Consider the following 26,348-nt stretch of genomic DNA (forward strand, 5'->3'; position numbering starts at 1 on the left):
TTCTTAACATACGAATGATGCTTTCTCAATAGCTTAAATATCAACTACAAGCGAAACAAGTGTTCTTCCCAATTTTTGCTGTATACTAGGATAGCATCAAAGAACACTAGTACAAGTTGTCTAAGGAATGACTTGAAGATGTCATTCATTAAACTTTGGAAGGTCGCTAGAGCATTAACCCAAATGAAATCACAAGAAACTCATAGTGTCCCTTATGTGTCATAAATGCTATCTTTTCAATGTCTAAGGAGCGTATTCTTATTTGGTGATATCCTGCTCTCAAATTAAGTTTAGAGAAATATTATGCACCAAACAACTCATCTAGCAAGTCATCAATCAAAGGAATTAGGTACTTGTCCTTGATTGTGATTGCATTTAACTCAATGTAGTCTATACATAATCTCCATGTACCTTCTTTTTGCTTCACAAGCAACACTGAAAAGAAGAAGGGGCTGTGGCTAAGCCTAATAAACCCTGGGTGCAAGAGTTCTTGTACTGCCTTTTCAATCTCAGATTTTTGGAATTGACTATAATGATAAGGCTTGATACTAGGTGGTTTAGAACCTAATATCAAAAGGATTTGTGGTCATGGTCTCTAGGTGGTGGAAATGTTGAGGGAATGACAAAATTTTCCTCAAAATTCCCCAATGAATTTTGTAACTCAAAGAGCTGTTGTGATGTAAGTTTTGAGGCCTCAAGTTTTTCAGTATTCATAGAATACAATAAAATTCCTAGAGGCATTATGGGCTGTGGAAGTGCAATTTCTCCAATTTGTACTTCTTCCTTCTCACTTCAAATTCCATAATAAGGAGTCGAAAATCCTAAAGCACTAGACTTACTGAAAACAACCATTGTACCTCTAGTATTATGTCACACCCTCCCAGGGGTAAAGAATAAAGGTCAGTACCACAATGGTAATCTCCCACTTCCATTAGCACTTGCTTGTAATACCTCTAGCTTTTCACCTTACTGTCCATTAACAATCATTACTTCAAATGGTTTACTACTTTGAATTTGCCACCCCATTTTCTTAGCTAGCCTAGCATCCACAAAGTCATGGGTACTACCAGAATCTAGGAGAATCTTACTAATTGACCATTCACTACACCATTTACTTTCATTGTTTGTAAAGCTTAGGTGGATGAGGTGTCATAAAAAGCACACTCACTTAAGTCCATGTGCTGTAGCTCAGGCTTTTCAATATGCAGTGCTTCCTTTGTAATTTCAAATTCTATCTCATCATCCAATACATCCGGCATTAAGAGTTGCTATATGTGCACACTTGTGCCCCAACCCATTTTTCTTTACAGAACTAGCATTCCCCCTATCCTTATTTATTTGTACTTATTCTGGGGTAAGTTTTGTAAATGACAAGTAGTATGCATAAATGTTTGGATAGGAAAAGACATAGGAGCTGGTGGTCTTAACTCAGTCAATTTGGCATCAACTTGTAAAGCAATAGCAATTGCATTGTGCATAGTGGAGGGTTTTAACAATTTAACATCCAATTTCAGCTCATGTTTCAACCTCCCTAAAATGCAATTTTTTTTTCTTCTACTAAATAGATCCTACATTAGTTGTACGATTAGCCAATCTACGAAACTCAGTGATATAATCTTTGAGATTACCTATTTGCTTGAGTTTAAACAAGGCCTATGTGCCATCTACAAATTCTGATGACCCCATTCCTGACAAATAGCCTTTGTGAAATCTCCCTAAGTCGGTGTGGTGTTCAAGCAATCTTTCCAACGAAACCCTTGCAGTGCCTTATTCTCAAAATGAAAGGAGACAGTGATCAATTTATGAGCTTTAGGCACATTTTAGAAGGTGAAATACTACTCGGCTTTATAGATCCAAGCTAAGAAACCATGACCATCGATGAACCCGGAAAAATCAATGCTTTGATGCCCCTAAGGCCTGGGAGTATAGCCTCTACCATCAAAATGCTCTCGTGAGTTGTGATGTTGCGAAAATCAACGTCATCAGTCAGTATTGATGGTGGAGCACCGAGATCTGGTGGTGGAGACACTGGATCTAAAGAGGAAGCACCATCGCCACCATGTAAAGAGAGCTCACGACGGAATTATTCAAATTTGACTGCAAGTGTAGTATGGATGTCGTGAGAGGGAGAAGACAGAGTGGCAGAAATGGAGTATGGCTGAACAAACGTCTATGGCAACGTTGCGGGAGGTTTTGGGTTGGCGGGGCATACAAGTGGGACACCAGAAAAGAGGCTTATACTAATGATATGATCAACTTCCAGACCCTATCTCGACCTACAAGTAGCACTAGCAACAATAGAGTATGGTTGAAGGAACGAGAAGATAGAAAGAGATGTATTTTTGTAATATTGTATTTTATTGATATTATGACTGTTGCCCAACGGATCACCGCATTGGCCTTTATAAAGTGGCAATTACAATTTTTGTATTGTATTTTATTTTATATTTTTATTTTTGTAATTTTGTCAAAAAGTGGCAGTTACAATCACTTAAAATAAAACTAATAAACTATTTAATTCCTTTAACAACACGTGGTCAAGACAATCATCAAGTTCATACCAATTAATCAGCTCAAAACAGATTGGGTGGGAGGTTGCGGTAGGGATGGGGATATTTTGCCCTTATTTATTTATTTATTACTTTTTATGAACAAAGTAAGAAACAGCATATTCCCACGAGAATATGCGAATCGATTCGCAGCTCAAGTCACTCAACAAACGAACCCAACACGATATGATCAAACCTACTCACATTCCTCATCATCCCCAGCTAGAATTTTCAACCTCCATCTTCAATGCCATGCCGAACTGCATACCATGGGTCACTCTGATCATTTTCTTGACTGTAACAGAAATGGCGGTGGCACTGACTCAGTCTCCCATTCCCACCACTCTAGAAGGCCCGTTCGTGCCTGCAACTCGGCGCTTCGATCCATCGCTTCGCAGAGGCAGTGATGACTTGCCAATGGACCATCCCAGGCTAAAGAAGAACGTGACATCGAATTTCCCAGAACAGATTGCCCTTGCTATTTCTTCACCCACTGCAATGTGGGTTTCTTGGGTTACTGGTACAAAATTCAAATTCTCAATATTTGTGTTGTTTGGTTGATTTTTTTTTTTTTACTTTTTGGGATGAAAGTTGAATGGAATTGATGAACTGGGGTGGTTTTTGTTTGGTCAGGGGATGCCCAGATTGGTAAAACTGTGAGACCACTTGATCCTTCAACAGTTGGGAGTGAGGTGAGGTATGGGGAAGAAAGTGGCAAGTATACGAGTGTGAAGAAAGGGGTTTCAGTTGTTTATAGTCAATTGTACCCTTTTGCTGGCCTCTTGAATTACACCTCTGCCATCATTCATCATGTCAGGATTGATGGTATGGAAATCAATTTTGATTCTTTTAGTTGTAATGACTTGTTGATTGTTTGTTACTATAATGCACATAATGTTTTGCATCAGAAAATGGCAATCCTTTTCAGCGGAATTGCTACTGTTATTCTTAATTTGATCCAATCGTTTGCTTGGAGGACAAGTTCTGATTTTAGTAAACGTAGCTTAATTGTTTGTACAATATCCATAATCGTTTGTTCTGTGCCAAATAGTACTACGAACAGCCTCTTCCTGCAGTTCGAGCATATACCTGAAAGAGAAAAAGAACCCTTAATTGAGTGAATTTGTTATTGTTGAGTATAGAAAAATTCTGATATTGGTGGGTGAATCAAAATTTATTGTCAATTGATAATGGTGTTGACGGTTGCTCGATGTATCGCATAATTCACTAATTACAGACATGGATTTGTAATCCCATTAATGAAACCTATAAGTCCTATATTTCATGTTTCAATTTGAGGAAGCTCTCATCCCTTGGGGGTTGGCATATTTAAACATTCTGTCAATTTACATCCTGAAAGAATTCTGATATATTTGATTAAACTACTGTGGTAAATTTTGATATGAATGTCACAGGATGGTTGTTTAGTTACATAATTGAACACCTAGTAGACAATAAGCGAAGAAACTAGATCGAGTGTATCTGTTCTGCTAAGATCAAGAGTTCCCCTTTGCTGTAGGTCTTAAACCGGGTATGAAATATTATTACAAGTGTGGGGATAGTTCTATCCCTGCTATGAGTCAAGAGCACGCCCTTGAAACTTTACCAGAGCCTGGCGAAAACACATATCCTCGTCGAATAGCTGTCGTTGGAGATTTGGGTCTCACTAGCAATACCAGTACAACCATTGATCATTTAATCCAGAATGATCCTTCAATGATTTTAATGGTTGGGGACTTATGTTATGCAAACCAGTACCGTACAACTGGTGGGAAAGGAGCTTCATGCTTTTCATGTGCATTCCCAGATGCACCTATCAGAGAAACATATCAACCCCGCTGGGATGGGTGGGGAAGGTAAACTTTATGAATTAGTATCTGAATGCCTTTACATCCTACCTCACTGTATGAGTTAGCATTTGTTTCAGTTTATGTTGAAGATTTGTCACAGAAATTACAATTTGTCAATGTCAATCCATAATGTTAGTTAGCTAATCTGTTGGAGCTAAGTAGAAGCAATATGTAATAAATGCTGATATCTTAATTCTGACCAGTTTGTGATACTGCATTTTCCTGAATTAGTTGGTTTTGATTAACATGGTTGAAGTGGAAACTCAGGTTCATGGAGCCTTTAACCTCGAGAGTTCCTATGATGGTTATTGAGGGCAACCATGAGATTGAGCCCCAAGTTTCTGGAATCACTTTCGAATCCTATTTGACAAGATTTGCAGTGCCATCAGAGGAATCCGGCTCTAAAAGTAACTTCTACTATTCTTTTGATGCTGGAGGAGTACATTTTATCATGTTGGGAGCATATATTGACTACAATGCTACTGGTAATTGATGCCATAACGCTTCTTACTTATAAATTCGCTACTAATAATGACAAATGATAAATTTAAAACATTCTGGTTTGGCTCTGCAATGCTGAATTATGAAAGTGTAAGCACCGGTGTACTTTTTTGGTACTGTTGGTTTTTAATTGTTTGTTATGTCCTATCTATGTTCATTCTAGGTGCTCAATATGCTTGGCTTAAAGATGATCTACATCGAGTAGACCGTACAGTGACTCCCTGGCTCGTAGCAGCATGGCACCCTCCTTGGTATAACAGCTATTCTTCTCACTATCAGGAATTTGAATGCATGAGACAAGAAATGGAAGCACTTCTTTATCAATATGGTGTTGATATTGTTTTTTCTGGTCATGTAAGTTTAAAGTGATTCTGTCTATAGTCTCGTAAACATTTGTATGCATATTTATTTGGCAAAATTTGCCAATTTCATGTTATGTCGCAATATGCTTCTGTAATAGCAATACATATAACAGAAGTTACATCTGATTGATAACTACAGAGGTTTTTCTATACATGACGTTATATTGGAGCCAGATACAAGATACCATGGCAGACAATTCGAAGAGGCCATAAAGATAAAAGTGGAAAACACCTTATGATCTCACCATTGAAACTAATTTCTTTGTAGATGTTGAATGTGTAATATGCTATCTGCTGTGCAGGTGCATGCCTACGAACGGATGAATAGAGTATATAACTATACGTTGGATCCGTGCGGGCCTCTTTACTTAACAGTTGGAGATGGTGGAAATATTGAAGAAGTTGATGTTGATTTCGCTGATGACCCTGGAAAGTGTCCTTCAGCTGGAGACAACACACCGGAGTTTGGAGGGGTATGCCATTTGAACTTTTCTTCAGGGCCTGCAAAAGGCAATTTTTGTTGGAGCAAACAGCCGGAGTGGAGTGCTTTTAGAGAAAGCAGCTTTGGGCATGGAATTCTTGAGGTACAACTTAGTAACATTGTTTTTACTTCTCTAGTTAAACAAACTTATCTCACACAATGTTTGATTTTAATTATTAGTTTAACCATGATTAGCAAATGCAAATAGTACGTGTGCTTGAAACTTGCTTCTGAGGTGCAAACCATGAAAGTAGAATAGATCTAAGCGTGATCTTTCGTGATGTCTTCAGTGTTTTCTAGTTACACATTCATAACCGTCTTCCATGACCTTTATATATCGAAATGCAGGTTGTGAATTCTACTTATGCTCTATGGACTTGGCATCGGAATCAAGATATGTATAAGGAAGATAGCCACGGTGATCAAGTATACATTGTGCGACAACCTGAACTGTGCTCACTGTCTGCAAAGGTGCTTTCTTAATTCAATACAATAAACGGATTTTAATTGACTTGCGCTTTCATTCTGTTGCTACGAAAATAGTTTTTCGATCCATTAATCCTACTATTTCACACTGGCACTCACTTTCATTGTCCTTGTCCAATTGCCAGCCCTTGGTTTCCCCCTCTGTGCCCTCCCTCTCTGCTGCATTGCACTCTGTGGTGCTCTCTCTATACTTGCCACTCTTTGGAATGTTTTCTCTCCTCTCCTCTTCCTAGTAGTCTCTTTCGTGCTCCGGCTGTGCATGCGTTTTTTTGTTTCTCTTAAATTCTTCGGTAAGCTCAATCTTTGAAACTTACAATTCTACAGTCACATCACTTGACTAGGCTTAAATTCTTGTATCTAAATTCCTTGTCAGTAACGACAGGAAAAACTTGACATTTGAATATGTAAATATGTGTATCATTTTCTTGTTATTAAAACCTAGATTACAGAAATTTCGATCTTAGCCTCTTCAACCTTGTTGGATAATCGATTTTGTTCGAGAATTTAAGAGCCAGATTGTTTCGAGGATTGGCACGTCCTCTCCATGCTTTAAAGATGGTTTCCGACTCTCCGGAACCCTCATGTATGTTGCAGAAGCACGATATAAACCAAAACATTCATGCAACTCTTCCTGGAAAATGGTCATATGTACACCAGCATCTTATCTTGGGGTGTAAAACATGTCACATATTGGACAAAGCATCACCCAGTGAATCCATTGTTGTAAACAAAAGCTACTAAAAAGTTCTCTCTTGGAGATGATGTTAGTCTTTGCAGGGTAATTGTTCAATTAAATTTTAATTAGATTTGGAACTGCAAGCTCTTCCCCTGTCTACTCAAATGGGGGTTTAGTTGGGGTTAGGTTTGGACTTGGTTTTTGGGACGATGCAATTGTTTGCTCCCTCAATTAAATAGTTTGTCGTTTGAAGCCCAAACTCAAACTTTCTTCTTTTGTGCAAGTGGTACTGCTGGAGGAGGAGGAGGGAGGGGGTTGCTATTGAAGACAAAATTAAAAATCGGCTACGGAAATCGAACACAAGACTAGACCTCAAATGCAAAGAAGAAGGCTCTTGAACTAATCGAGGTACAAGCCCCATGCCACTTTTTCTTTTCCTCGTACCATCTCCAACCAAAAAGACTAAATATAACCCTGTTTAAAATTATAGCTCTGCAAAAAATTATTTTTAAAAAAATAGTGTCAGGTCATACTTATATATCATCTCTAACCGAAAGGGCTAAACATAGCCCTTGATAATTTATTAGTTTTAAGTTTATGGCCCTGCTTAGGCGTTAGGTGGTTGGCTACGGTCCCGATTAATACCTAGGCATTTGAAAATTAAGGAAGGGCGCCTAAACCTACTGAGGCGCCTGCCTAGACCGCACAGGTACCCGCCTAGCCCGCCCAAACTCGCATAGGCACCCACCTAGGTTGTGACTCATTTAGATAAAAAATAGATAACTCTCATTTACATTTTTATTTTTTCCAAGACAAGAGACTTGTTGAATACTTAAATGAACACATATTATACGCTTGTTCCCCATGTTTTTATTATATTCCAATAGCTCATAATATACATATCATTCTATTTTGTAGTTTATGATGAAATTATATGTATTTTAAGTATAAACAGATACTTATTTATACGAAATATAATAGATTTAATTAAATCCGCCTAGTCCGCCTAGTCCGCCTAGACCCCCACCTAGCCGCCTAGGCGCTAGGCCCCAACTTGTTGCCCGACTAGCGCCCGAGTAGCGCTTAGCGTCTTTTAGAACCTTGATTAAACTATATTTGGATTTTTTCAAATCTAATTGGTGAATTTGGATTAATTATTGCAACTGAGGAGCTCGGCCCAAGAAAATGGCAGAGAGGGGGGCTACATTTTCCCAAATAATGACTTAGTAGGCTCCATAGAATTATAACCCAACCACTGGTTGTAGATGAATTTTTGAACAAATTAGACCATGTTTTTGCTTTTAGACCTTTAGTCATCTCCATTGGAAATGACCTTAGGTTTTTTTGGGTACAACGGGACAGGTTAAAGCCCAACAAGAAAGACCTTTTTCCTTTTGCCCAATTGTACACAAAAAGAAAACTAGAAGAAAAATAAAGGTTTTGTTGTGGCCTATTTTATTTGACAAAGGGAAGAGGGCCGACGGCAAGGAGAGAAAAGAGAGAGAGATGTGTTTGTAGAATTGTAGGGGAATGTGTGTGTTATTTGTCCTTACGTAATGCCTATATTTATAGTAATAAGTGGGAGAAGAAATCATTCATCCCCAAGGAATACAAGTCTACATATGAAAGAATAACTAGAATCAAATCTAATCTAAGGTTTACACACTCACACTTAAACTAGGAAAGTTTACAACACTCCCCATTGAGTGTGTAAATACTCAAGGTAGATTCAGCATCATGTAGAAGTTGAGGAAGTCGACTTGTTGGTACTGATTCTGGGAACCACGCTATTCTCAATAAGGTAGGAACTTGCATAAAGAAGAAAGTCTCACTAAAAAACCCTAAAGCTATGGCAAAAACCCGAGTAGAGACAAAACCTATAGTCTAAGGAAAAATGCGTAAGTAATGCAAAGTCAAATGAAACATCTACGGGACGTCATCAAGGATATGATTAACCCAATGTGGGTGCCTCGTTAAAACCTAGTTAGGTAGCAAAAATCCAGTGTGAAAAATGCTCATAATCGTAGAGAAAAAGAGTACATTAAGATCAAGCAAGTATACTTCAGGATACTCCCCCTGAGTTTGACATAATTCCAAAGAGAACTAGCAATGTTACAACTCAGAAAATTTACGCATACCAATTCCATGAACAAGCTTTTGAAACATCGTATTCGGTAGTGATTTGGTGAAGAGGTCGGTCAGATTGTCTTGTGAACGGATTTGCGTGACTTCAATCTTCTGATGCTCTTGTTGTTGATGTGAGAAGAACTTCGACGCAATGTGCTCGGTTTTGTCTCATTTGATGTAATCCTTCTTGAGCTGTTCGATGCATTTTGCGTTGTCGTCATAGATCGTCGTCACGACATCAACGACGGGGTAAAGATCGCAGGAGCTTCGAATATGGCCCACAACTGCTCTTAACCAAAAGCATTCTCGAGTTGCTTCATGTAAGGCGAGAATTTCAGCATGGTTATACGAAATGGCAACAAGGTATGTTTAGTTGACCTCCAAGAGATTGCGGTGCCTCAAACGGTAAAGACATAACCCATTTGAGAATGCGCCTTATGTGAATCAGATAAGTATCCTGCATTGGCATAACCAAAAAGGCGAGAATTGACTCGAGAAGCGGGGGGTGCGACATCGCTCGAGGATCCGTAGGGATAGAACAAGCTAAATCCGTAATACCCTTAAGGTAACGGAAGATGTCTTTAACACCAGTCTAGTGTCTGTGTGTTTGTGTATTATTGTATCTTGCTAAAAAATTAATAGCGAATGAGATGTCGGGTCTAGTGCATTGAGTTAAGTAAAATAAAACGCCCATCACACTTAGATAAGGAACTTCAAGCTCCAAAATCTCTTCATCATCCTCATTTGGACGGAAGGGATCTCGTTATGTATCTAGCGATCGAACGACCATAAGAGTATTCGAAGGCTTCGCTCTATCCTCGTTAAAGCAGCGCAACAACTTCTGGATGTAGTTCGATTGATGTACTAAGATTCCATATGAACAGTGCTCTATCTCGAGACCGAGACAATATCGAGTTTTTTCTAGATCTTTCATCTCAAATTCCGACTTCAGGTGCGCGACAGTTCTTGCGAGCTCTTCAGGAGTTCTGAGAAGGTTCATGTCATCGACATATACTGCAACTAATGCAAAACCGGAATGTGACTTCTTAATGAACACACAAGGGCATAATTCGTTGTTCACATATCCCTGACTAGTCAAATACTCACTTAGACGGTTATACCACATTCTTCCAGATTGCTTCAAACCGTAAATTGAACACCTCAGCCGAATTGAGAGCGTGTTCCGGGGTTTGGAAATATTTGATTTAGTCAATGTAAGTCATTTGGGAACTTTCATATAAATTTCCATATCAAGATCCCTATATAGATACGTAGTTACTACGTCCATAAGCTGCATACTTAGTTTTTCAGAAACTACCAAATTGATAAGGTAGTGAAAAGTAATCACATCCATAATGGGTGAATAAGTTTTGTCATAGTCAATCCCGAGGTGTTATGAGAAACCTTGTTCAACAAGATGAGCTTTGTAACGCACAATTTCGTTCTTCTCATTACGAGCCAACGGGCTTCACATGTGGAGAAGTAGAAGCTACAGGTCCAAACACCTTACGTTTCTTAAGCGAATCGAGTTCGACTTGCTTGTTTCTAGTTTGACCAATCAGTTCTACGTCGACATTCATCAATGGAACAGGGTTCAATGTCATCGCTCAACATAATCTCATTAGCTACTGCATATGCTAATTCATTGTCGACGATCATCTCATTTCTACACTACACATCATCTAAGCTATCATAATAGACTGAAAGCTCACGATTCTCGGGAGGTGGATTTGTTTCAAGTACGCTTCCGTAATCTAGAATTTCCTCATAAGTTGGATAAAATGAGTAAGCGACAGTCTGATTCATGGTAGGCTCTTCAGGTGCCTGTGCCTTGGGTTTCCTCTTCCGGGGATGTGAATCCTTTGAACCAAGAGGTCTGCCATGCTTTTCTGTAGGGGCAGATGATTGGCTAGCCGCTAATGTACGTAGATCACCAAAGTTGGCATCCCGGGCCTCCAGAGTAATCTTGTCACTTGCGCTAGATTGGTGAAAGCATTTGGCATGTTCTGAGCTATGCTCTGGAGATCTAATATACGTTACACTTCAGTTTCAGACTGAGCGGTACGGGGATCTAAATAAGACAAAGTGGGAGTCATCCACGATAATTTGCGTCGTTCTTCAAGAAAGTTGACATTCTTATCTCACCCTAATGACGAGAAGACTGTCTCATAGAAGTCAAAATCCGCGAAACAAACGGTAAACAGATTGCCTGTCAAAGGTTCTAAGTAACGAATAATCGAAGGAGAATCATATTCGACATAGATTCCTATCATTCGCTGAGGCCTTATTTTTGTACTTAAGAATGGTGAAATCGGCACATAGAATGTACAACTAAAAATGCGCAAATGCGATATGTTTGGTTCATATCTGGTAAGCAACTGAAGGGTGCTATATGGTTGGGTCGCAACTGGCCTCAAGCGAACCAACATGGCTACGTGCAATATTGCATGACCCCAAGCAGCGATCAGGAACTTGGTACGTATGACCAACGATTGAGCAATCATTTTTAAGCGCTTAATGAATGCCTTTGCCAGGCCATTCTGGGTGTGAACATGGGGTACTGGATGTTTAACTTCAACCCTAACCGACATGCAATAGTCATAAAAAAAAATTAGACAGCATTATCCATTCGAATAGATTTGATCGGATAATTAGGGTGGTGAGCCTTGAGCTTGATAACCTGAGCTAACAATTTGGAAGATGCAGCGTTCTTAGTGGACAACAAGCACACGTGTGACCAACGTGTGGAAGAGTTAACCAAAACCATAAAATATCTAAATGGTTCGTATGGAGTGTGAATCGGTCCACAAATGTCCCCTTGAATCCTTCGTAGAAAAATGGGAGGATTCGAGCGAATCTTGTCATAAAAAGGCTTATTAATAAGCTTTCCTATAGAACTTGTTTGACATGCGATTCCTTGAATCGAACCTAAACTTCGAGTTTGTGGATGCCCGTGTGAAGATTTGAGGATATGGCTTATCGCTATTTGTGCAGAATATCTCAAACGATCATGCCAAAGTGTAATTTCGTGCACGATCCCAGAGGTAGGGCCGACCACATAATGGCTCTCTATGGGGCGTATGGTCGTAGTATACAGACCACTCGGGATATGCTCCATCTTATCTAGAATACACTTCTGGCCATATTTTTAGGAAGTTATGCATAGAAATTCAACTCTGTTTTCTACATAGGTTTCAGCGTAGTAATTATTATCTTTAATGTCCTTAAAACTCAACAACGTTCTTTCGGAACGCGAAGAATAAAGTGCCTCATCAATGGTCAAGATTGTACCATTGGACAACATTATATGTGCCTTACTGTATCATTCGATGAGGTTGAATGGGCCTGAGAAGGTTGCCATAGGTGCATTCTTAGGTATGAAGTTAGTGAAATAGATGAGTTTATGCAAAACGGTATGCGTTGTTGCACTATTTGCCTGACAACTAACTTTCCCACTAGTCATACCTAAAATGAAAAATTAATTTGAATCAGTCACATGCATAAAAATTCTTATAAACAAATATCCATTCAAAATAATTTTAAGTATTCAAGGACGGAAATTAATTAAAGACTTAATATCCAAAAACAAATCACCAACAAATAATCCAAACATAAAGGAAAATTGTTCAAAATTAACCAAAAAACAAGGGGGGTTCGGCCACTAGGTGGAATTCAGCCCCATTGTCTTATTTCAACTAAAAAAAATAGTTTATGTCTAAGATTCTAATCTTCCATAGGTGTGGTATCCTCTTGAAAGTCAGAAACCTCCATTTTGGTACTCTCCAGTTCGTCCACTCGCACGAAGTTTGATTCAAACTTCTTACGACGAGAATGATATTCAGCTACAACCTTCTGGGGAGCTCAGCAAACATTAGACCAATGGTCCTTTGAACCATAGCGATAACACATATCCGCATATATGGTGTCAGGTGCTTTGCCCTTATTCTTGAAGATTGGGGCCTTGAGAGCGAGGTTAGGGCACTTCTGGGCTTTGTTTCCTCATTTAGATGGGCCTTGGCTCTGTTGACCTTGACAGGGTGGCTTCTGGCCACCCCTACCACGCATTTTTTGGTGTTTTGGTTGTTGGTTTGTGCTATAGTGTGCTTCAGGCACAACAGTCACCCTAGTAGGTCGAGCATGATGATTCTTCATCAACAATTGATTTTTCTTTTTAGCGAGAAGTAAAATAGAGATCAAATCCGAAAACTTAGTGAACTTCTGAGCTCTATATTGTTGTTGCAGGACAATATTAGCAGAGAAGGTCGAATAGGTCTTCTTTAAAAGATCCTCTTCGGTCAAAGTTTTGTTACAAAACTTGAGAAGTGATCGGATTTGACAAACTTCAGAATTGTATTCATTCACAGACTTCAAGTCTTGGAAGTGCAAATGCTGTCAGTCATGTCTTGCTTTAGGCAAGAAGATGTCTTTTTGGTGATCAAAACGATTAGCCAAAGCGATCCATAGTGCACGTGGGTTCGCCAATCGGGTTGTTTGTCCCATCTTCAATGGTGGGACGCAAATTCTTTGCTGTAAGGTGGAGCTTAACATCTTGGACCCACTTGAGGTAGTTCCTTCTAGAGACCTCCAAAGTGGTGAATTTGAGTTTGTTCAAATTCGACATGTTCCTATCACAAAATAAAGGACAAGATGTGATTAGTGTAATGGAGAAAGAAAAATGAATCTATTCACATATGAGTAGAACATTCAGGTTCTAATAGATATGTATTAGTTAAAATTCGCATGAAAAAGCTTCGAGTTTTCATGGTTGATGTTTTTAAGGAAAACTTCAAGTTTTCAAACAAGGCATGTTTATAGAAACTTTAGGTTTTGAAATAATTATGAACTTCAGGTTCATATGTTCCTACAGACAAACGCAAATATATACAGAAATATGCAACAAGAAAATATGCAAATAGAACTTCAGGTCTATAATTATAATTGAACTAATTATTTGAACTTCGGGCCAAACTTAAAGTGTGGGTGAAAAAATATAAAACCCAAATTGTCTAAAAATAATAAACAATTAAACTAGGGGCCCAAAATAAGGCCAAAGCCCACAAGCGGGCTGAGCAAATTTGGGCCGGGCGGCCCAAGCTCAAGCAAAAGACTGGAATGGTCAGATTAAGCCAAGGGAACTTCAGGCCCAATGTACCAAAGGCCCAAGATGGGCGTGGATTAGATGGGATGCAGTGCAGTGCACCGATTCTCCAGCTACATGCTGGGATTTGGTACGGTGCGGACACGGGGACATCAAAGCCATATGGGTTGGTGTTGCGAGACATCAAAGCCATATGGGTTGGTGTTGCGAGTTGGGCTAAAGCCAAGGTAGGTTTTTTTTTTTTTTTTTTTTTTTCAGGTTAAGCCAAGTGTGGGGTTGGGTTGGGCTTGTAGTAGCGAGCCTAAAGAAAAATAAAATTTCTTCAACTTGATAGGAGCATATTTATGCGACTTAGTTAGCTTGTTTTCTTGCATTTTCATAGTTTGTTTGTGTTTATTATAGTGTTTTAAGCTATTTTCGTGTGTTTGTAGGTCCATATGACAAAGTTGGCAAGAAAGTGCAATTTGGAGCATTTTGAGGCAGTTTTGGGCACCAAATGGATAGCTTATGAATGAAGCAAGATGGATGGACGAATTTGAAGTTCAAGAGGCTAGGAATGTGCTGAAAAGAGTGAAGAAATAAATCCAAGTCAAGGAAGATAAGAAATCAGCTCAAAAGAAAGAACATTATCCAAAATCTTATCCAACTTTATCTTATCTTATCCTATCCTAATTCTATCCTAACTTAATTCCAGTTGCAAAGGGGATTTATTTTCAGAATTAAAACACATTAAAATAGGTTTCTAGAAGCCCTTATCCACTCCTACAAAGGTGTTGCACCTTATCCCTTGTTTTTCTAGGAAATCAGCCACAAAACAAGCTTTCTAGAAGGCCTTATCTCCTCTCCTAAAAATCTGGGGCCCTAAACCTTTCTAGAACTTCTAGGAAACCTGATTATTCCTTTCCCCCTTGGTTTCTAAAAGCCTTAGCCTTTTCCTTCAAGGATTGTGTGTTATTATCCTATACAAATTAGGCCTTTAAATCCTTTTCCTTTGCTACATAGGGGCTGCGAATTTCAGCCTATAAATACCATCCTTTGCTGCACCATTTAGACACCATCCTCTACCATATTTTCACTACACCATTCACCCAAACATTCCTCTTGTGCCGTGAGTTTGCAAAGGAGAAGGAAGGAGACTCTTGGAGCCGTGCATGCCATTCAAGGAGCTTGGATTGTTGGAGCGTTTCTAGGTGTTTTCTATCTTTATGTCAATGTTTAAATTTATTTATCTTTGTTTATTTGCGAACATGAGGAACTAATTCCTTTATAGTTAGAGGGGAATTCAAAGCCATGATCATATGTTTTATATGACTTGATTTCCTCTAGTTATGATTTCATAAATCGTGAATGTGGTTTACTTATCTATTTGATTGATAACATGTTTATGTATGTTGATTGAGGGTCGACACTTAGTTTGCATGCATGAATTTGATGCTAGAGTATAAGGGAATTTCACCTAATCGTTATTAACTTATATTCATAAGTAGTAAAAGTCGCTAGTCACGATTGTGTTAAGTAAATCCTTGGCAAGAGTAACATGCGTATTCCATAGTTATGAATGCCTTGTCAATGCTTATGATTTCTATTGAACTTAATGATCTTTGATATGTGTCTCTATCATGCGTATTCCATAGTTAGGGTCCTTGATAAGAATAATTTGGTTGTAATGCGTATTCCATTCAATTCAATGAATCTAGGGAAATCTGAGAATTAATTGGTGCAATCTAGTTAATTTGGGGCATTGTCATTCATGGTTTGTTGAAAGAGTAATTGGAAATCGAGTCGTATGCATATGTTTCATGTGTGGAGAAGGAACCCTCTAACTAGTCTTTCACCATTCTATTTCATCAATTTCGTGAGTCTTTAAGTTTGTTTACAAAGTTTATGTTTTAAAAATTCAATTTCGTCAAAACCAAACCCCTTGCTTTTAAGTCTTGTTTTTAGAGTCAAAACCTGTTTTCTTTTGGTCTTTTGAGTCTTTTAAGTTCTATTTTCGTCCAAATCACTTATTAGGTCTAGAATTGAGTCTTTTTTTATTGTTTCTAGCTGTTTTGAGTGTTTTGAGTTAGTTTTGAGTCTATAGAGTCTAGTTTAGTGTTTTTGAGTCTTATTTGTGTTGATTAGCATCCCTAGTTAATCCCCGGTCTAGAACGATCCCTACTTGCATCATTACTACAATTGTCATCAATAGGGTTTAATTTGTGTGTCAACTTAATTTTCACATCACAACTCAAGTCAATACCAGGCCAAAAAATAGGGTCGGTTTTGGACCAAGAAATCCTAGAGCTAGGGGGTGTCGCTAGGGAAGAAGATCGGTGCCGTCACTACGCGTGGCCAAATCTTGGACGGGGAGACTTGAAGGTACCCTTTTTGGATGTTTTCGACCATGATTACGAACAGAGATTATGAAATCTCAACGATTCAACCAAAAAATCCTAGAAATTGAAATCGGGATTTCGAGAAATCCAATGAGATTCGAAGGAATCTCAGCTAAGTGACATCGGTGGACAATCTTCAGGTCATCGGGGAGGGGGAGGTAGCCAAGGTGGCTAGGCATGGCTGCAGGCCATGCGTCACAGTGGTTTTAGGGTGGGCGACACTTTCTGGGCGTTGGTTCTGGTTTTTGGGCTTGGAGCTGTAGCTCCAGGATGGGTTCTTGGCTTGGGGGCCCATCGACATGGAGAGAAAAGAGAGAGAGAGAAGGGGGTTGGCTGCTAGGAGAGAAAAGAGAGAGATGTGTTTGTAGAATTGTAGGGGAATGTGTGTGTTATTCCTCCTTACATAGTGTCTTTATATATAGTAATAAGAGGGAGAAGAAATCCTTCATCCCTAAGGAATACAAGTCCGTATAGGAAAGAATAACTAGAATCAAATATAATCTAGGATTTACACGGTCACACTTAAACTAGGAAAGTTTACAACATGTTTTTATTTTTCTTTTTCAATGTATTATTTTTTATTTTTATGGATATAATGGGGCAACAAAATAACAAACCATGATCAAGGTTGAATATTTATACTCTTAACGCTTGCCTAGATTAAAATGAATAACCTACTAAATTTAAAAGCGTAAAAATTATTTCTAAATAAATTCAACCTCAATTTTTATTAGCACCCTTCGATAAAAAAAATAAAAAAATCAACTTTAGCACTACATAAATATCATATTTATCAGTTTGACTAAGAAAGGAAATAAAGCTGTAAAACTAGGCATAATTTGAAATAGGTTTTTATCACAATGGTCTTTGAAATAGACCAAACTCTTCATTTGGTCTCATAACTTGAAAATTATATCGTTTTTGAAATTTGACGTTGTAAATTAATGTAGTTTTTGTTAGATTTTCGTTAAAACTTTTGTTAGTGTGCCCACATGGCACACATGTAGGACCTACTCCTAATGACACGGTTGACCCTGATATTCTCCAAACATCAGGGTAGGCACGTGCTGGCCGACACTCGAAGGTGACGATGCCATGTTAGGATGCATGAGAACTAAAAACAATTAATCGACATAAATAAAACTTGTAAATTTAATTATAATGAATATGCAATTGTGGATCGTGTTCAGAGCATACAACTAATCTGAGGCACTAAAAAAGAATAATATAAAATTGAATGAACAAAGGATGGGTCCTACATCGAGAGGACTTGAAGATGCCGATGCGGGAGTGCCTTGATGTTGGGATTGTACGCCTCGATTCTAAGTCTTGAGGGGGTGCAAAACAAAACATGAGTGAACCAAGTTGATATATGTAATACTAAAACAGTTATTCATCAACTTACTAACCTCCAAAGTTTATGAAAACTCATATAGCATAATAAGTTATAGGTTTTCCGAAAACCCTAACATGCCATAAAACCTTCAATAAAACATATATCATATATAGTGTGCTAAATAATGATATCAGTATTGCCTGAAGGCCCGTAGGCTCCTACAACACCCAACCAAAGCCATATATCAATATCAATCGCCCGTAGGCTCCTACAACACCTGACCGAAGCCATATATAAATATCATTTGCCCGTAGGCATATAGTGACCACTAGATAGCACAAAAATCATTGACCATAATCTTTCCAAAGTATATGTATATATCTCAACGGAGCTCAATAACTCAAACATCATATCATAAATCATGTTCATAGTATATAATCATAAATCATATATACTACAAAGAACGTAAATTTGATAAAGCATGATATATCATAAAGTGTAACTCCAATTTACTAAAAAACGTTTCATAAAACGTAGCCATTTAATCATGTTTTTCATGTATACATTTCTAATAGTAAAATCATGCAATTTGGAAAGGGTTCACTTACAGATACTTCGTCGTCGAAGAGCCGTGCAAATTAGTGAAGATGGAAACGCCACAATAAATAAACCTAAGCACATAAAGCATCCAATTAATAAAACTATACCATAATGATTGAATTTTGCGAAATGGACGTCATAAAAGAATTTGGGACGTTGAAAAACATAAAGGGGGACCTCAGGTACCCCCACTCACCGCCACACGGGCCGATTTGAGTTGCAGGAAAGTTGGCTGGAAAAGTCGTCAGTGTTGTTGCTGGCCTTGCCGTGGAAGGCGGCAGAGACAGTACCTCCGGTGGAAGTGCGCGTGCTCCACGCGCCGGCCAAGACATCCGCTCACGCGGGCCCACACGCGGGCCCACGCGCAGGCCCACACATTGGCCAGGTTCTAGGATCCGACTGGGTTTGGGCCGAGGGTTTTGGGCTTGATTCTGGGCTCCAAGGTTAGGCCTGGGGTCTTGGGTCGGGTTATAAAGGTGGGCCTGGGTTGTGTGGCCCAACATCCTGGTTTTGGGTTCTAAGTTTATTAGGTTGGGCTGGCCAATTGGGCTGAATTCCATGGCCCAACGAGTTGGGCCAACTCAGGTTTTGTGGATCGGGTTTGACTCGTTTTTAGAGTAGTTCTCACGGAGACGAAAGCCGGAGCTTCCCAAGCTCCGGTCAACCTCGATTCTCAACCCTAACATACGATTTACCCACCAAATTGACGACAACCAAGTGTAGATTAGATTTATACCTTTGGTTTCCCCAGTAATGGCTGGAGTTGGCCGGAAATCGGCTCGAAGCCCGTTGGACCTTGCTGTGAGCAGAGAGAGCGTGCGAGAGACGTCCGAGGGTTAGTTCTAGTTTAGGTCTCGAGGAGAGAGGCAAGACGAACTGGTGTGATGGTGGTGTGGCTCGCCGATGAGGTGGGCGGTGGTGGTGGAACAACGGTGCACTGAGAGGGGTGAAAGCTAAAGAGAGAAAGCTCAGGGGAGTTGAAAGAAAGAGAGAAAGTGAGGGAGATAAGGAAAGATAGATGAAGTGTTTGAGCCGGGGGAACAAAACCAAGGGTGGGTCCCGCTTGGGCACACCAAACAAGACCCAAAAGCAACAATTTAAAATATCTATCAACCCCACCGAAATTACCAAACTACCCCTTCGTTCCAAAATTTGTAAATAAAAATTGGGAAGGGTTGTTACAACTACAATAATATGGTGCCATGTGAAAAATACAAAAAATTAAATTCTTTTTCTTAAAAAGTGGTTTGAAATTTAAAAAATAATTAAAATCAATTAAAAATAAAAAAAATAAAAAGTTAAAATAAAATTAACAAAGAAAAGATTAATATCATCGTCCTCCTTCATCGTCCTCCTTCGTCGTCATCATTGATTGAACCCAATACCAACTCTCGCCGGCCACCCCTTATTCCATATTCGAGCGGCCACAGCGCCATTGGCCCGTCGATCCATCCGTCTCTGTCGAACAGTCAACTCCTATCGAAAAATCCGATTCAATGCATCACCCACTCTCGAAAAAGACACTCAAATACTAGCTCGCATGATAAATCCAGTCAGGTCCACAAGAACGTTACATACAATGCCTACATCCCCACGCTATATATATACACACACACACACACACACACTACATCCCCACGATATATATATATATATATATATATATATATATATATATATATTTCGAAATGGAAAAACCAAATAAATCCACGTGTGCTTCAACCCCTTCCTTCCTTTCCTATAAACTCCCATCAACTCAAACCTTTTGACTCCTCAGTCTCTCTCAGTCTCTCTCAGTCTCTCCAATGGCGTCGAACAATATGCAGTACAAGAACCTCGGCTACTCGGGCCTCAAAGTGAGCCAGCTCTCCTATGGCGCATGGGTCAGCTTCGGCAACCAGCTCGACGTCAAGGAGGCCAAGTCCATCCTCCAGACCTGCCGCGACCACGGCGTCAACTTCTTCGACAACGCCGAGGTCTACGCCTCCGGCCGCGCCGAGGAGATCATGGGCCAGGCCATCCGCGAGCTCGGCTGGAAGCGCTCCGACGTCGTCATTTCCACCAAGATCTTCTGGGGCGGGCCAGGCCCCAACGACAAGGGCCTGTCGCGGAAGCACATCGTCGAGGGCACCAAGGAGTCGCTGAAGCGCCTGGACATGGAGTACGTGGATCTCATCTACTGCCACCGCCCGGACGCCACGACGCCGATCGAGGAGACGGTGAGGGCGATGAACTACGTGATCGATAAAGGGTGGGCGTTTTATTGGGGGACGAGTGAGTGGTCGGCGCAGCAGATCACGGATGCGTGGGGGATCGCCGAGAGGTTGGATTTGGTGGGGCCCATTGTTGAGCAGCCTGAGTACAATTTGCTCTCCAGGCACAAGGTCTGTGTTTTCTTTGTTTTTGTTGTGCCCACATGGGGATTGTTTGACGTTTTATTTGTGGAATTTTCAACTTGGGTTGGGTTTTTAGTAATGGTGATGGAAAGTCACAATATTGGTTGAATTAATGCGGTTTTGTTGTTAAATACGTCAGTTAAAGAAAATTAGTGCTTATTAATTTTTGCCACTGCTATAAACTTATAAAGCGTTATGATACAATTGTTAATGGATGACTTGGTAGGGCCGGTTTAGATTGGTTGACTAGATGTTTACAAATGATGGAAGTCTCCTGCTATATCCTGATGAAAATAATGGGCAGTTGACTAGGTACCAGGTAATGATAAAGTACCCAGTCATAGTCGCCAGAGCAGATTGATAATGACTAATGAGCATGACCTTCGTCATGTAATATTCGGTGAAGAGTCGCGTATTTGGCTATTTTGTGTACACACAACTTCACCTTGGCAGTATTTGCAACCTCGTTTTTGCCAGATTTCATTCGTTGCTGTTAATATTTTTTTCTGTTAATGTATATAGTACTACCATAACCTCCATATATATGTGTATATATATATATTGTTTACCTATATATAGAGTACTACTATACGTTGAAATATATATATATATATATATATATATATATATATATATGCACTGTATTACATATATTTTCTTTTGTCGAAAACAGTACTACATATATGATCAAACGTATTATACTCCTATGTGAATTTATGATGAGCAAAAACATAGGTAAATTGATATTGAATCAAATGACATTATTTTATTTTGTAGGTAATTTATTTTTCATGTATTATTACTTATATTTGGCACATTTTATTATTATATGTACGAATATAGGTAAACTAGTATTGAAAAAAAATATCATTTTTTTATGTAGGTACATGATTTTGCATGTATTGTGGGTTTGCTTTATTATGTAGGTAAATTATTTTGCATGCATTTTACATATATTGGGGAAATTAATTTGCTTTTTTTTTATGCAGTCTAATATTTTAAAATTTAAATAGTTGGTGCACTGAAACAAGTAATATTTTTTTTGTATGTAAATTATTTTGCATGAATGTAATTTTTTTTTGTTATATATATGTGTGTGAAATAATTTAAATACAATTTTATTGACTTAACTAAGCATGAATTATCACATATATTAGGCATGTTTTATTGTTATTATAATATTAGGCCATGATTTTTTTATTTGTTTTTTGGTAAAACCATTAATTCTCCCTTACTATTCGTATGGAATTAACTGTATACATCAAACATTCAAATAGGATATTTTAGGTATCGGAAATTTTTAATTGTGTAAAGTCAAATATAATTAATGAATTTGTTGATGTGGAATCTAGTCATAGGTTTTATTCAAGTAAAAAACTTATGTCGGGCTTTATGTGGAGAGAATTAAGTTTTAAGGGCTGAAGTCATATTTTCAGTAAAAAGAATCTAATTTCTATCAGTATGCTAGCTGAATGATTACCATAAATTGCCTGAACTTATCTCATCCACATCTACATTCGTAGTCTATGGATTACTGTATTGCAGTCTTTACGGGAAAGGGTCCAGTTTTGGACTTTGATATGGACATCAGTGTCTTCAAATTTTAATGGCTTTCTTCTGGAATATTTCTGATATGAGAGCTTCTGTATCTTAGGGTTTTGATGTTTTTTTATCTGTCTTTCTGTTTTCTGTTTGTAATTTTTGTAATGGCTGTTATGCCTTTTACTTGTAGTTTTGTAGGATGGAAAACTTGTAAATTGGTCGACACCTTGTCCCCTGTTGTAATTTAATAGATGTTTTGTTTCTAATTAAAAGAGGTTACTAAATTGAAGTCCATGTGCATGCCTATAATTCGGTCTTATATTGTATATAGTTATCCTGTTTGTGTGGTTATACTACATCAACTGCATTGCCTTGTGTATCTTGATATATGTCCCTGACGAGGGGAACAAGAATACTGCTGTTATAGCTTGTGAAGAAAGGATTGCTCTCTCCCCATCTCATCCGTTATTTCTTCAACTCGTCTGTGGGTGCAGGTCGAGACTGAGTTCGTCCCACTGTATACCAGCTATGGCCTGGGTCTCACCACTTTTAGTCCACTTGCTTCTGGTGTTCTTACTGGAAAATATACCAAGGGAAATATACCTCCTGATAGCCGATTTGCGTTGGACAATTACAAAGTAAGGCTTGGATTTAATGACAAAGTTAACTCTATGCTTTTATGTACATGCAATTATTAATTTGTCTAGATTGATGACCCTAATATTCTAAGCAGCACCCGCCATATAATTTTCTTTTGCTGGGATGCAATGTAATGACATGCATTGGTTGATTTCTGGATTAGAATCATTGGTGTTTCCCCTTAATAGACATTGCAGCCGTTATCATATTTCGGGTGTCAAGGCTCCGCACTGCTTTAAATTTTTTCCTCCCTTGTAGGTAGGATGCTAACGTTTTGATTTATGCCTCGCAGAATCTAGCTAGTCGAAAACTGGTTGATGACGTGCTGCAAAAAGTTAATGGTCTTAAGCCAATTGCAGATGAATTAGGTGTACCATTAGCTCAACTAGCAATTGCATGGTGTGCTGCTAATCCGAACGTCTCGTCAGTTATTACTGGTGCTACAAAGGAGTCCCAGGTTAGTTTTAAGATATTCATCTTTGTGACATAATTGTAAGGTGGTCATTCTTGGCTTCTATGCATTGCTTGATCTACTACACTACTACTGTGAAGTTAATTCAATTTGGGGAAAAGAATTCATCCCTGTCTATGTTATCTTTCCGGCGGGTCTGAACTTTACTTTTCAGTTCGGTGTTCAAGTATCACCATTTGAGACAGGTTGGGCAGTATTGCTCTTTTATAGTTTCTTTTTGTGTCATATCCTGTTATCTGAATAGCTTCCGACCAAGAGAACAGTATAAGAGAAATGCTAGCAACCTTCTCACTTACCTTCTCATTTTAACCTTTACACTTCTCCTCATGCCACTTGGTACTCCACTAGTACTCAAAACTAAAATTCTAATTACATTAAACTCCTGCTATTTTTCTTCCTTTGTTGTTAAAATTTTAATTTTTTAGTTTTGCGTGCTAGTGCAATACATCATAAGTAGAAATGAGAAGGTTGAAATGAGAAGGTAAGTGAGAAGATTGCTAGCATTCCCCATATTATTATGTTATGGTAAACCATAATCTTGGTCATTACCATATGAAGGGTAATATTGTTATGATCTTCCAGTTTCATGTCATTAATTTGTAATTTGTAGTGTAGCCCATCCTATGCGTTGTGAAAAACTCCAAACTTGTTCTAATTTCTTAAAATAGTGGTCGTTTACTTAGAGTTTGGTCTTCAATGTCGGTTTCCCAGATTTTAAACCCGGGGGAGGGGAGAAGAAAACAACCCGTAAAATGTCTAACAACCCAGATAAGGAGAATGGAGGCTATAAAGCTTTCAGTCAGCATGGTGACCGTCAGCTTATCCTAGATTGTATTCCTTTCAGTTTAAACTTAGGCCACATTTGGTGCCTAGGATTGTATTGATTGGATAACTTACCAGGTCCAAGGTATGTTGAAGGAAGAAATGGAGGCTAACATTCAAAATTGTCCAAGTTAAAGGTAGACGATGGATTCATCATGAAGGAAACTCCTTCCAATCCCCACAAATTGGTAGGATATCAGTACCTTATTGCTAATCCATCTAATACCTTTTAAGTTGGACAAAACTTGGAAGTTAGCCTTCATTTCTTACTTCAACATACCTTGAATGTAGTGAGTTATCCAATCCAATCTCATCCTAGGCAGGCACCAAACGTGACCTTAAGAAACAAAACGACTTTTTAGTGATATGTTAGCTTTTACATGCCTCACTTTGATGTCAAATTGTTTGCTAGTCTCCATTCCAATGGAGATGGTTTTACATGGAAACAATATGGCCAATTCAACCAATGACCAATTCCTTTGGGAGAAAGAGCAAACGGAGAGGGAAGAGCCTTTAAAAACTGTACAGTGACATGACTGTTAAATAGGCGTGTAGTTATTCCATTGTGAAGGGAGAACTCTGGTTTGTTTTAAATGGTGATAATCTGGAAAAGCAAAGAGAGGTTTAATGTCCTCTGATTTGCACTAAAATAGCAATTGTTATGTCATGTTTCTACAGTTACGAAAAAGCTGTTTTCGTCTGTGTGCAGATTCAAGAGAACATGAAAGCTGTAGATGTAATCCCTCTATTAACTCCCGCTGTCATGGAAAAGATTGAGGCTGTTGTTCAAAGCAAGCAAAAGCGTCCAGAATGCGTAAAGTAGACACGGTATATTTACAGGCTCCACATATTTCTACTCATTGCATAGCAGACTAGGTTGTTCCAACGCAATGGAATAGAAACTCATGCCTTGTGGTGCTTTTGGTTAGCTTGTTGGATCTTTTTTTCATTTTCACGCTCGGAGGTGGTTGTTCGTATTGATGTTTCCTTCCTTCCCCCTCCCCCTCGTTTGTAGTAAGAGGGGGAGTCGTGGATGTTCTCAGAACTATTTGATGACTTGTGGATTTACCGGTATTACCGTCCAAAAATAAAAAGATGCATTCTGGATTTGGTTTTAAAGATATTTTAACATTGCTATGAGATGGTCTTTGTTTTGGTGGCTTTTCATATAAGCTGAAGTTTGATTTCATCTAGTCATTTGTACTTCTACGACCACCTTGGTTTGGTGTGCAAGAACCAAAATGGTGATGTGAATGTTTTAAGTAGGAAAGTTTATGGATGTGTCTCATTAAACTTTGGAAGGTGATTTTCATACACGACTTTTCTCCCATGTATACCCCTTATCAAAGGAGAATATAGAGATGAAAATAAACGAGAATGCAATAAAAATAAAAATAAAAGATGTATACGGAAATTATTTTTCTGACCCAAAGTATCATCGGGTTTTTACAAAACAATGGAAGGGGTGACCCACAACGAATATGTTAAGGTAATTTTATTTTTAAAATTTTTATTAAAATATTTTTCTTTTTCTGACCCAAGTACCATGATTTTTACTTTTCCTTGAATCCTTTATTAAAATATTTATTTTTAAAATGTTTTATAAAATTTTGATTTATTTAACGTATTGGTATTTAAGTCGTTCCACACGGGGGCATAATTGGGTACTAAAAAAAAGAAAAAGAAAATTTATCAGTATTGAGATAAATATTGGGTGTAAACCGTTGTAGGCTTAATTTACTGAACTGTATTTAGGACTAGAGAGGGAGAGGGCCGGCGGCAAGAGAGAGATGATAGAGATATGTGTTGTATCACTCCATTGTGCTTTTATTTATAGTAGTATGATAGGTTAAATCCTTACCCTAATAGGATTACAGCTCTAATAGGATAATATCTAACTTAGGGAATATTCCAAGATATCTATAGATACATCAAGATTTACACAATCACATTCCTAATCTAATAAGACTGCAACACTCCCTTTGAGTGTGTAAATATTCAAACAAAACATTCACATCAGGTCTTTAGCAGTT

General features: G+C 38.5%; 1 protein-coding gene across 4 annotated transcripts; it reads left to right on the top strand.

Moving 5' to 3' along the window:
* The first annotated feature begins 2,642 nt into the window (after positions 1–2,642).
* Positions 2,643–25,629, top strand: LOC126596166 (probable voltage-gated potassium channel subunit beta). 4 transcript variants are annotated; one of them, XM_050262676.1, is made up of 10 exons: positions 2,643–3,069; positions 3,183–3,374; positions 4,069–4,405; positions 4,667–4,884; positions 5,064–5,254; positions 5,565–5,846; positions 6,092–6,214; positions 22,877–23,020; positions 23,314–23,478; positions 25,025–25,629. In XM_050262676.1, exons 1-10 carry the CDS (start codon positions 2,685–2,687, stop codon positions 25,136–25,138), a joined length of 2,151 nt encoding a protein of 716 aa, XP_050118633.1. In that variant the 5' UTR covers positions 2,643–2,684; the 3' UTR covers positions 25,139–25,629. The 4 variants fall into 4 exon arrangements, with proteins under 4 accessions (XP_050118633.1, XP_050118634.1, XP_050118636.1 ...); XM_050262677.1 differs by lacking the exons at positions 22,877–23,020; positions 23,314–23,478; positions 25,025–25,629 and adding an exon at positions 6,355–6,681 and having other exon boundaries at positions 2,649–3,069; XM_050262679.1 differs by lacking the exons at positions 2,643–3,069; positions 3,183–3,374; positions 4,069–4,405; ... (2 more) ...; positions 5,565–5,846; positions 6,092–6,214 and adding exons at positions 6,471–7,313; positions 20,222–20,828.
* Positions 25,630–26,348: the final 719 nt, after the last annotated feature.

Source organism: Malus sylvestris, chromosome 13, assembly GCF_916048215.2.
Source record: "Malus sylvestris chromosome 13, drMalSylv7.2, whole genome shotgun sequence".
Classification (NCBI taxonomy): domain Eukaryota; kingdom Viridiplantae; phylum Streptophyta; class Magnoliopsida; order Rosales; family Rosaceae; genus Malus; species Malus sylvestris.

Bases quoted from the DNA above. Each gene is read 5' to 3' on its own strand.
- LOC126596166 (XM_050262676.1), top strand. From the start codon at position 2,685: ATGCGAATCGATTCGCAGCTCAAGTCACTCAACAAACGAACCCAACAC. The intron at 3,070-3,182 runs GTACAAAATTCA...TTGTTTGGTCAG, and splicing joins GTGGGTTTCTTGGGTTACTG to GGGATGCCCAGATTGGTAAA. The intron at 23,479-25,024 runs GTTAGTTTTAAG...GTCTGTGTGCAG, and splicing joins GTGCTACAAAGGAGTCCCAG to ATTCAAGAGAACATGAAAGC.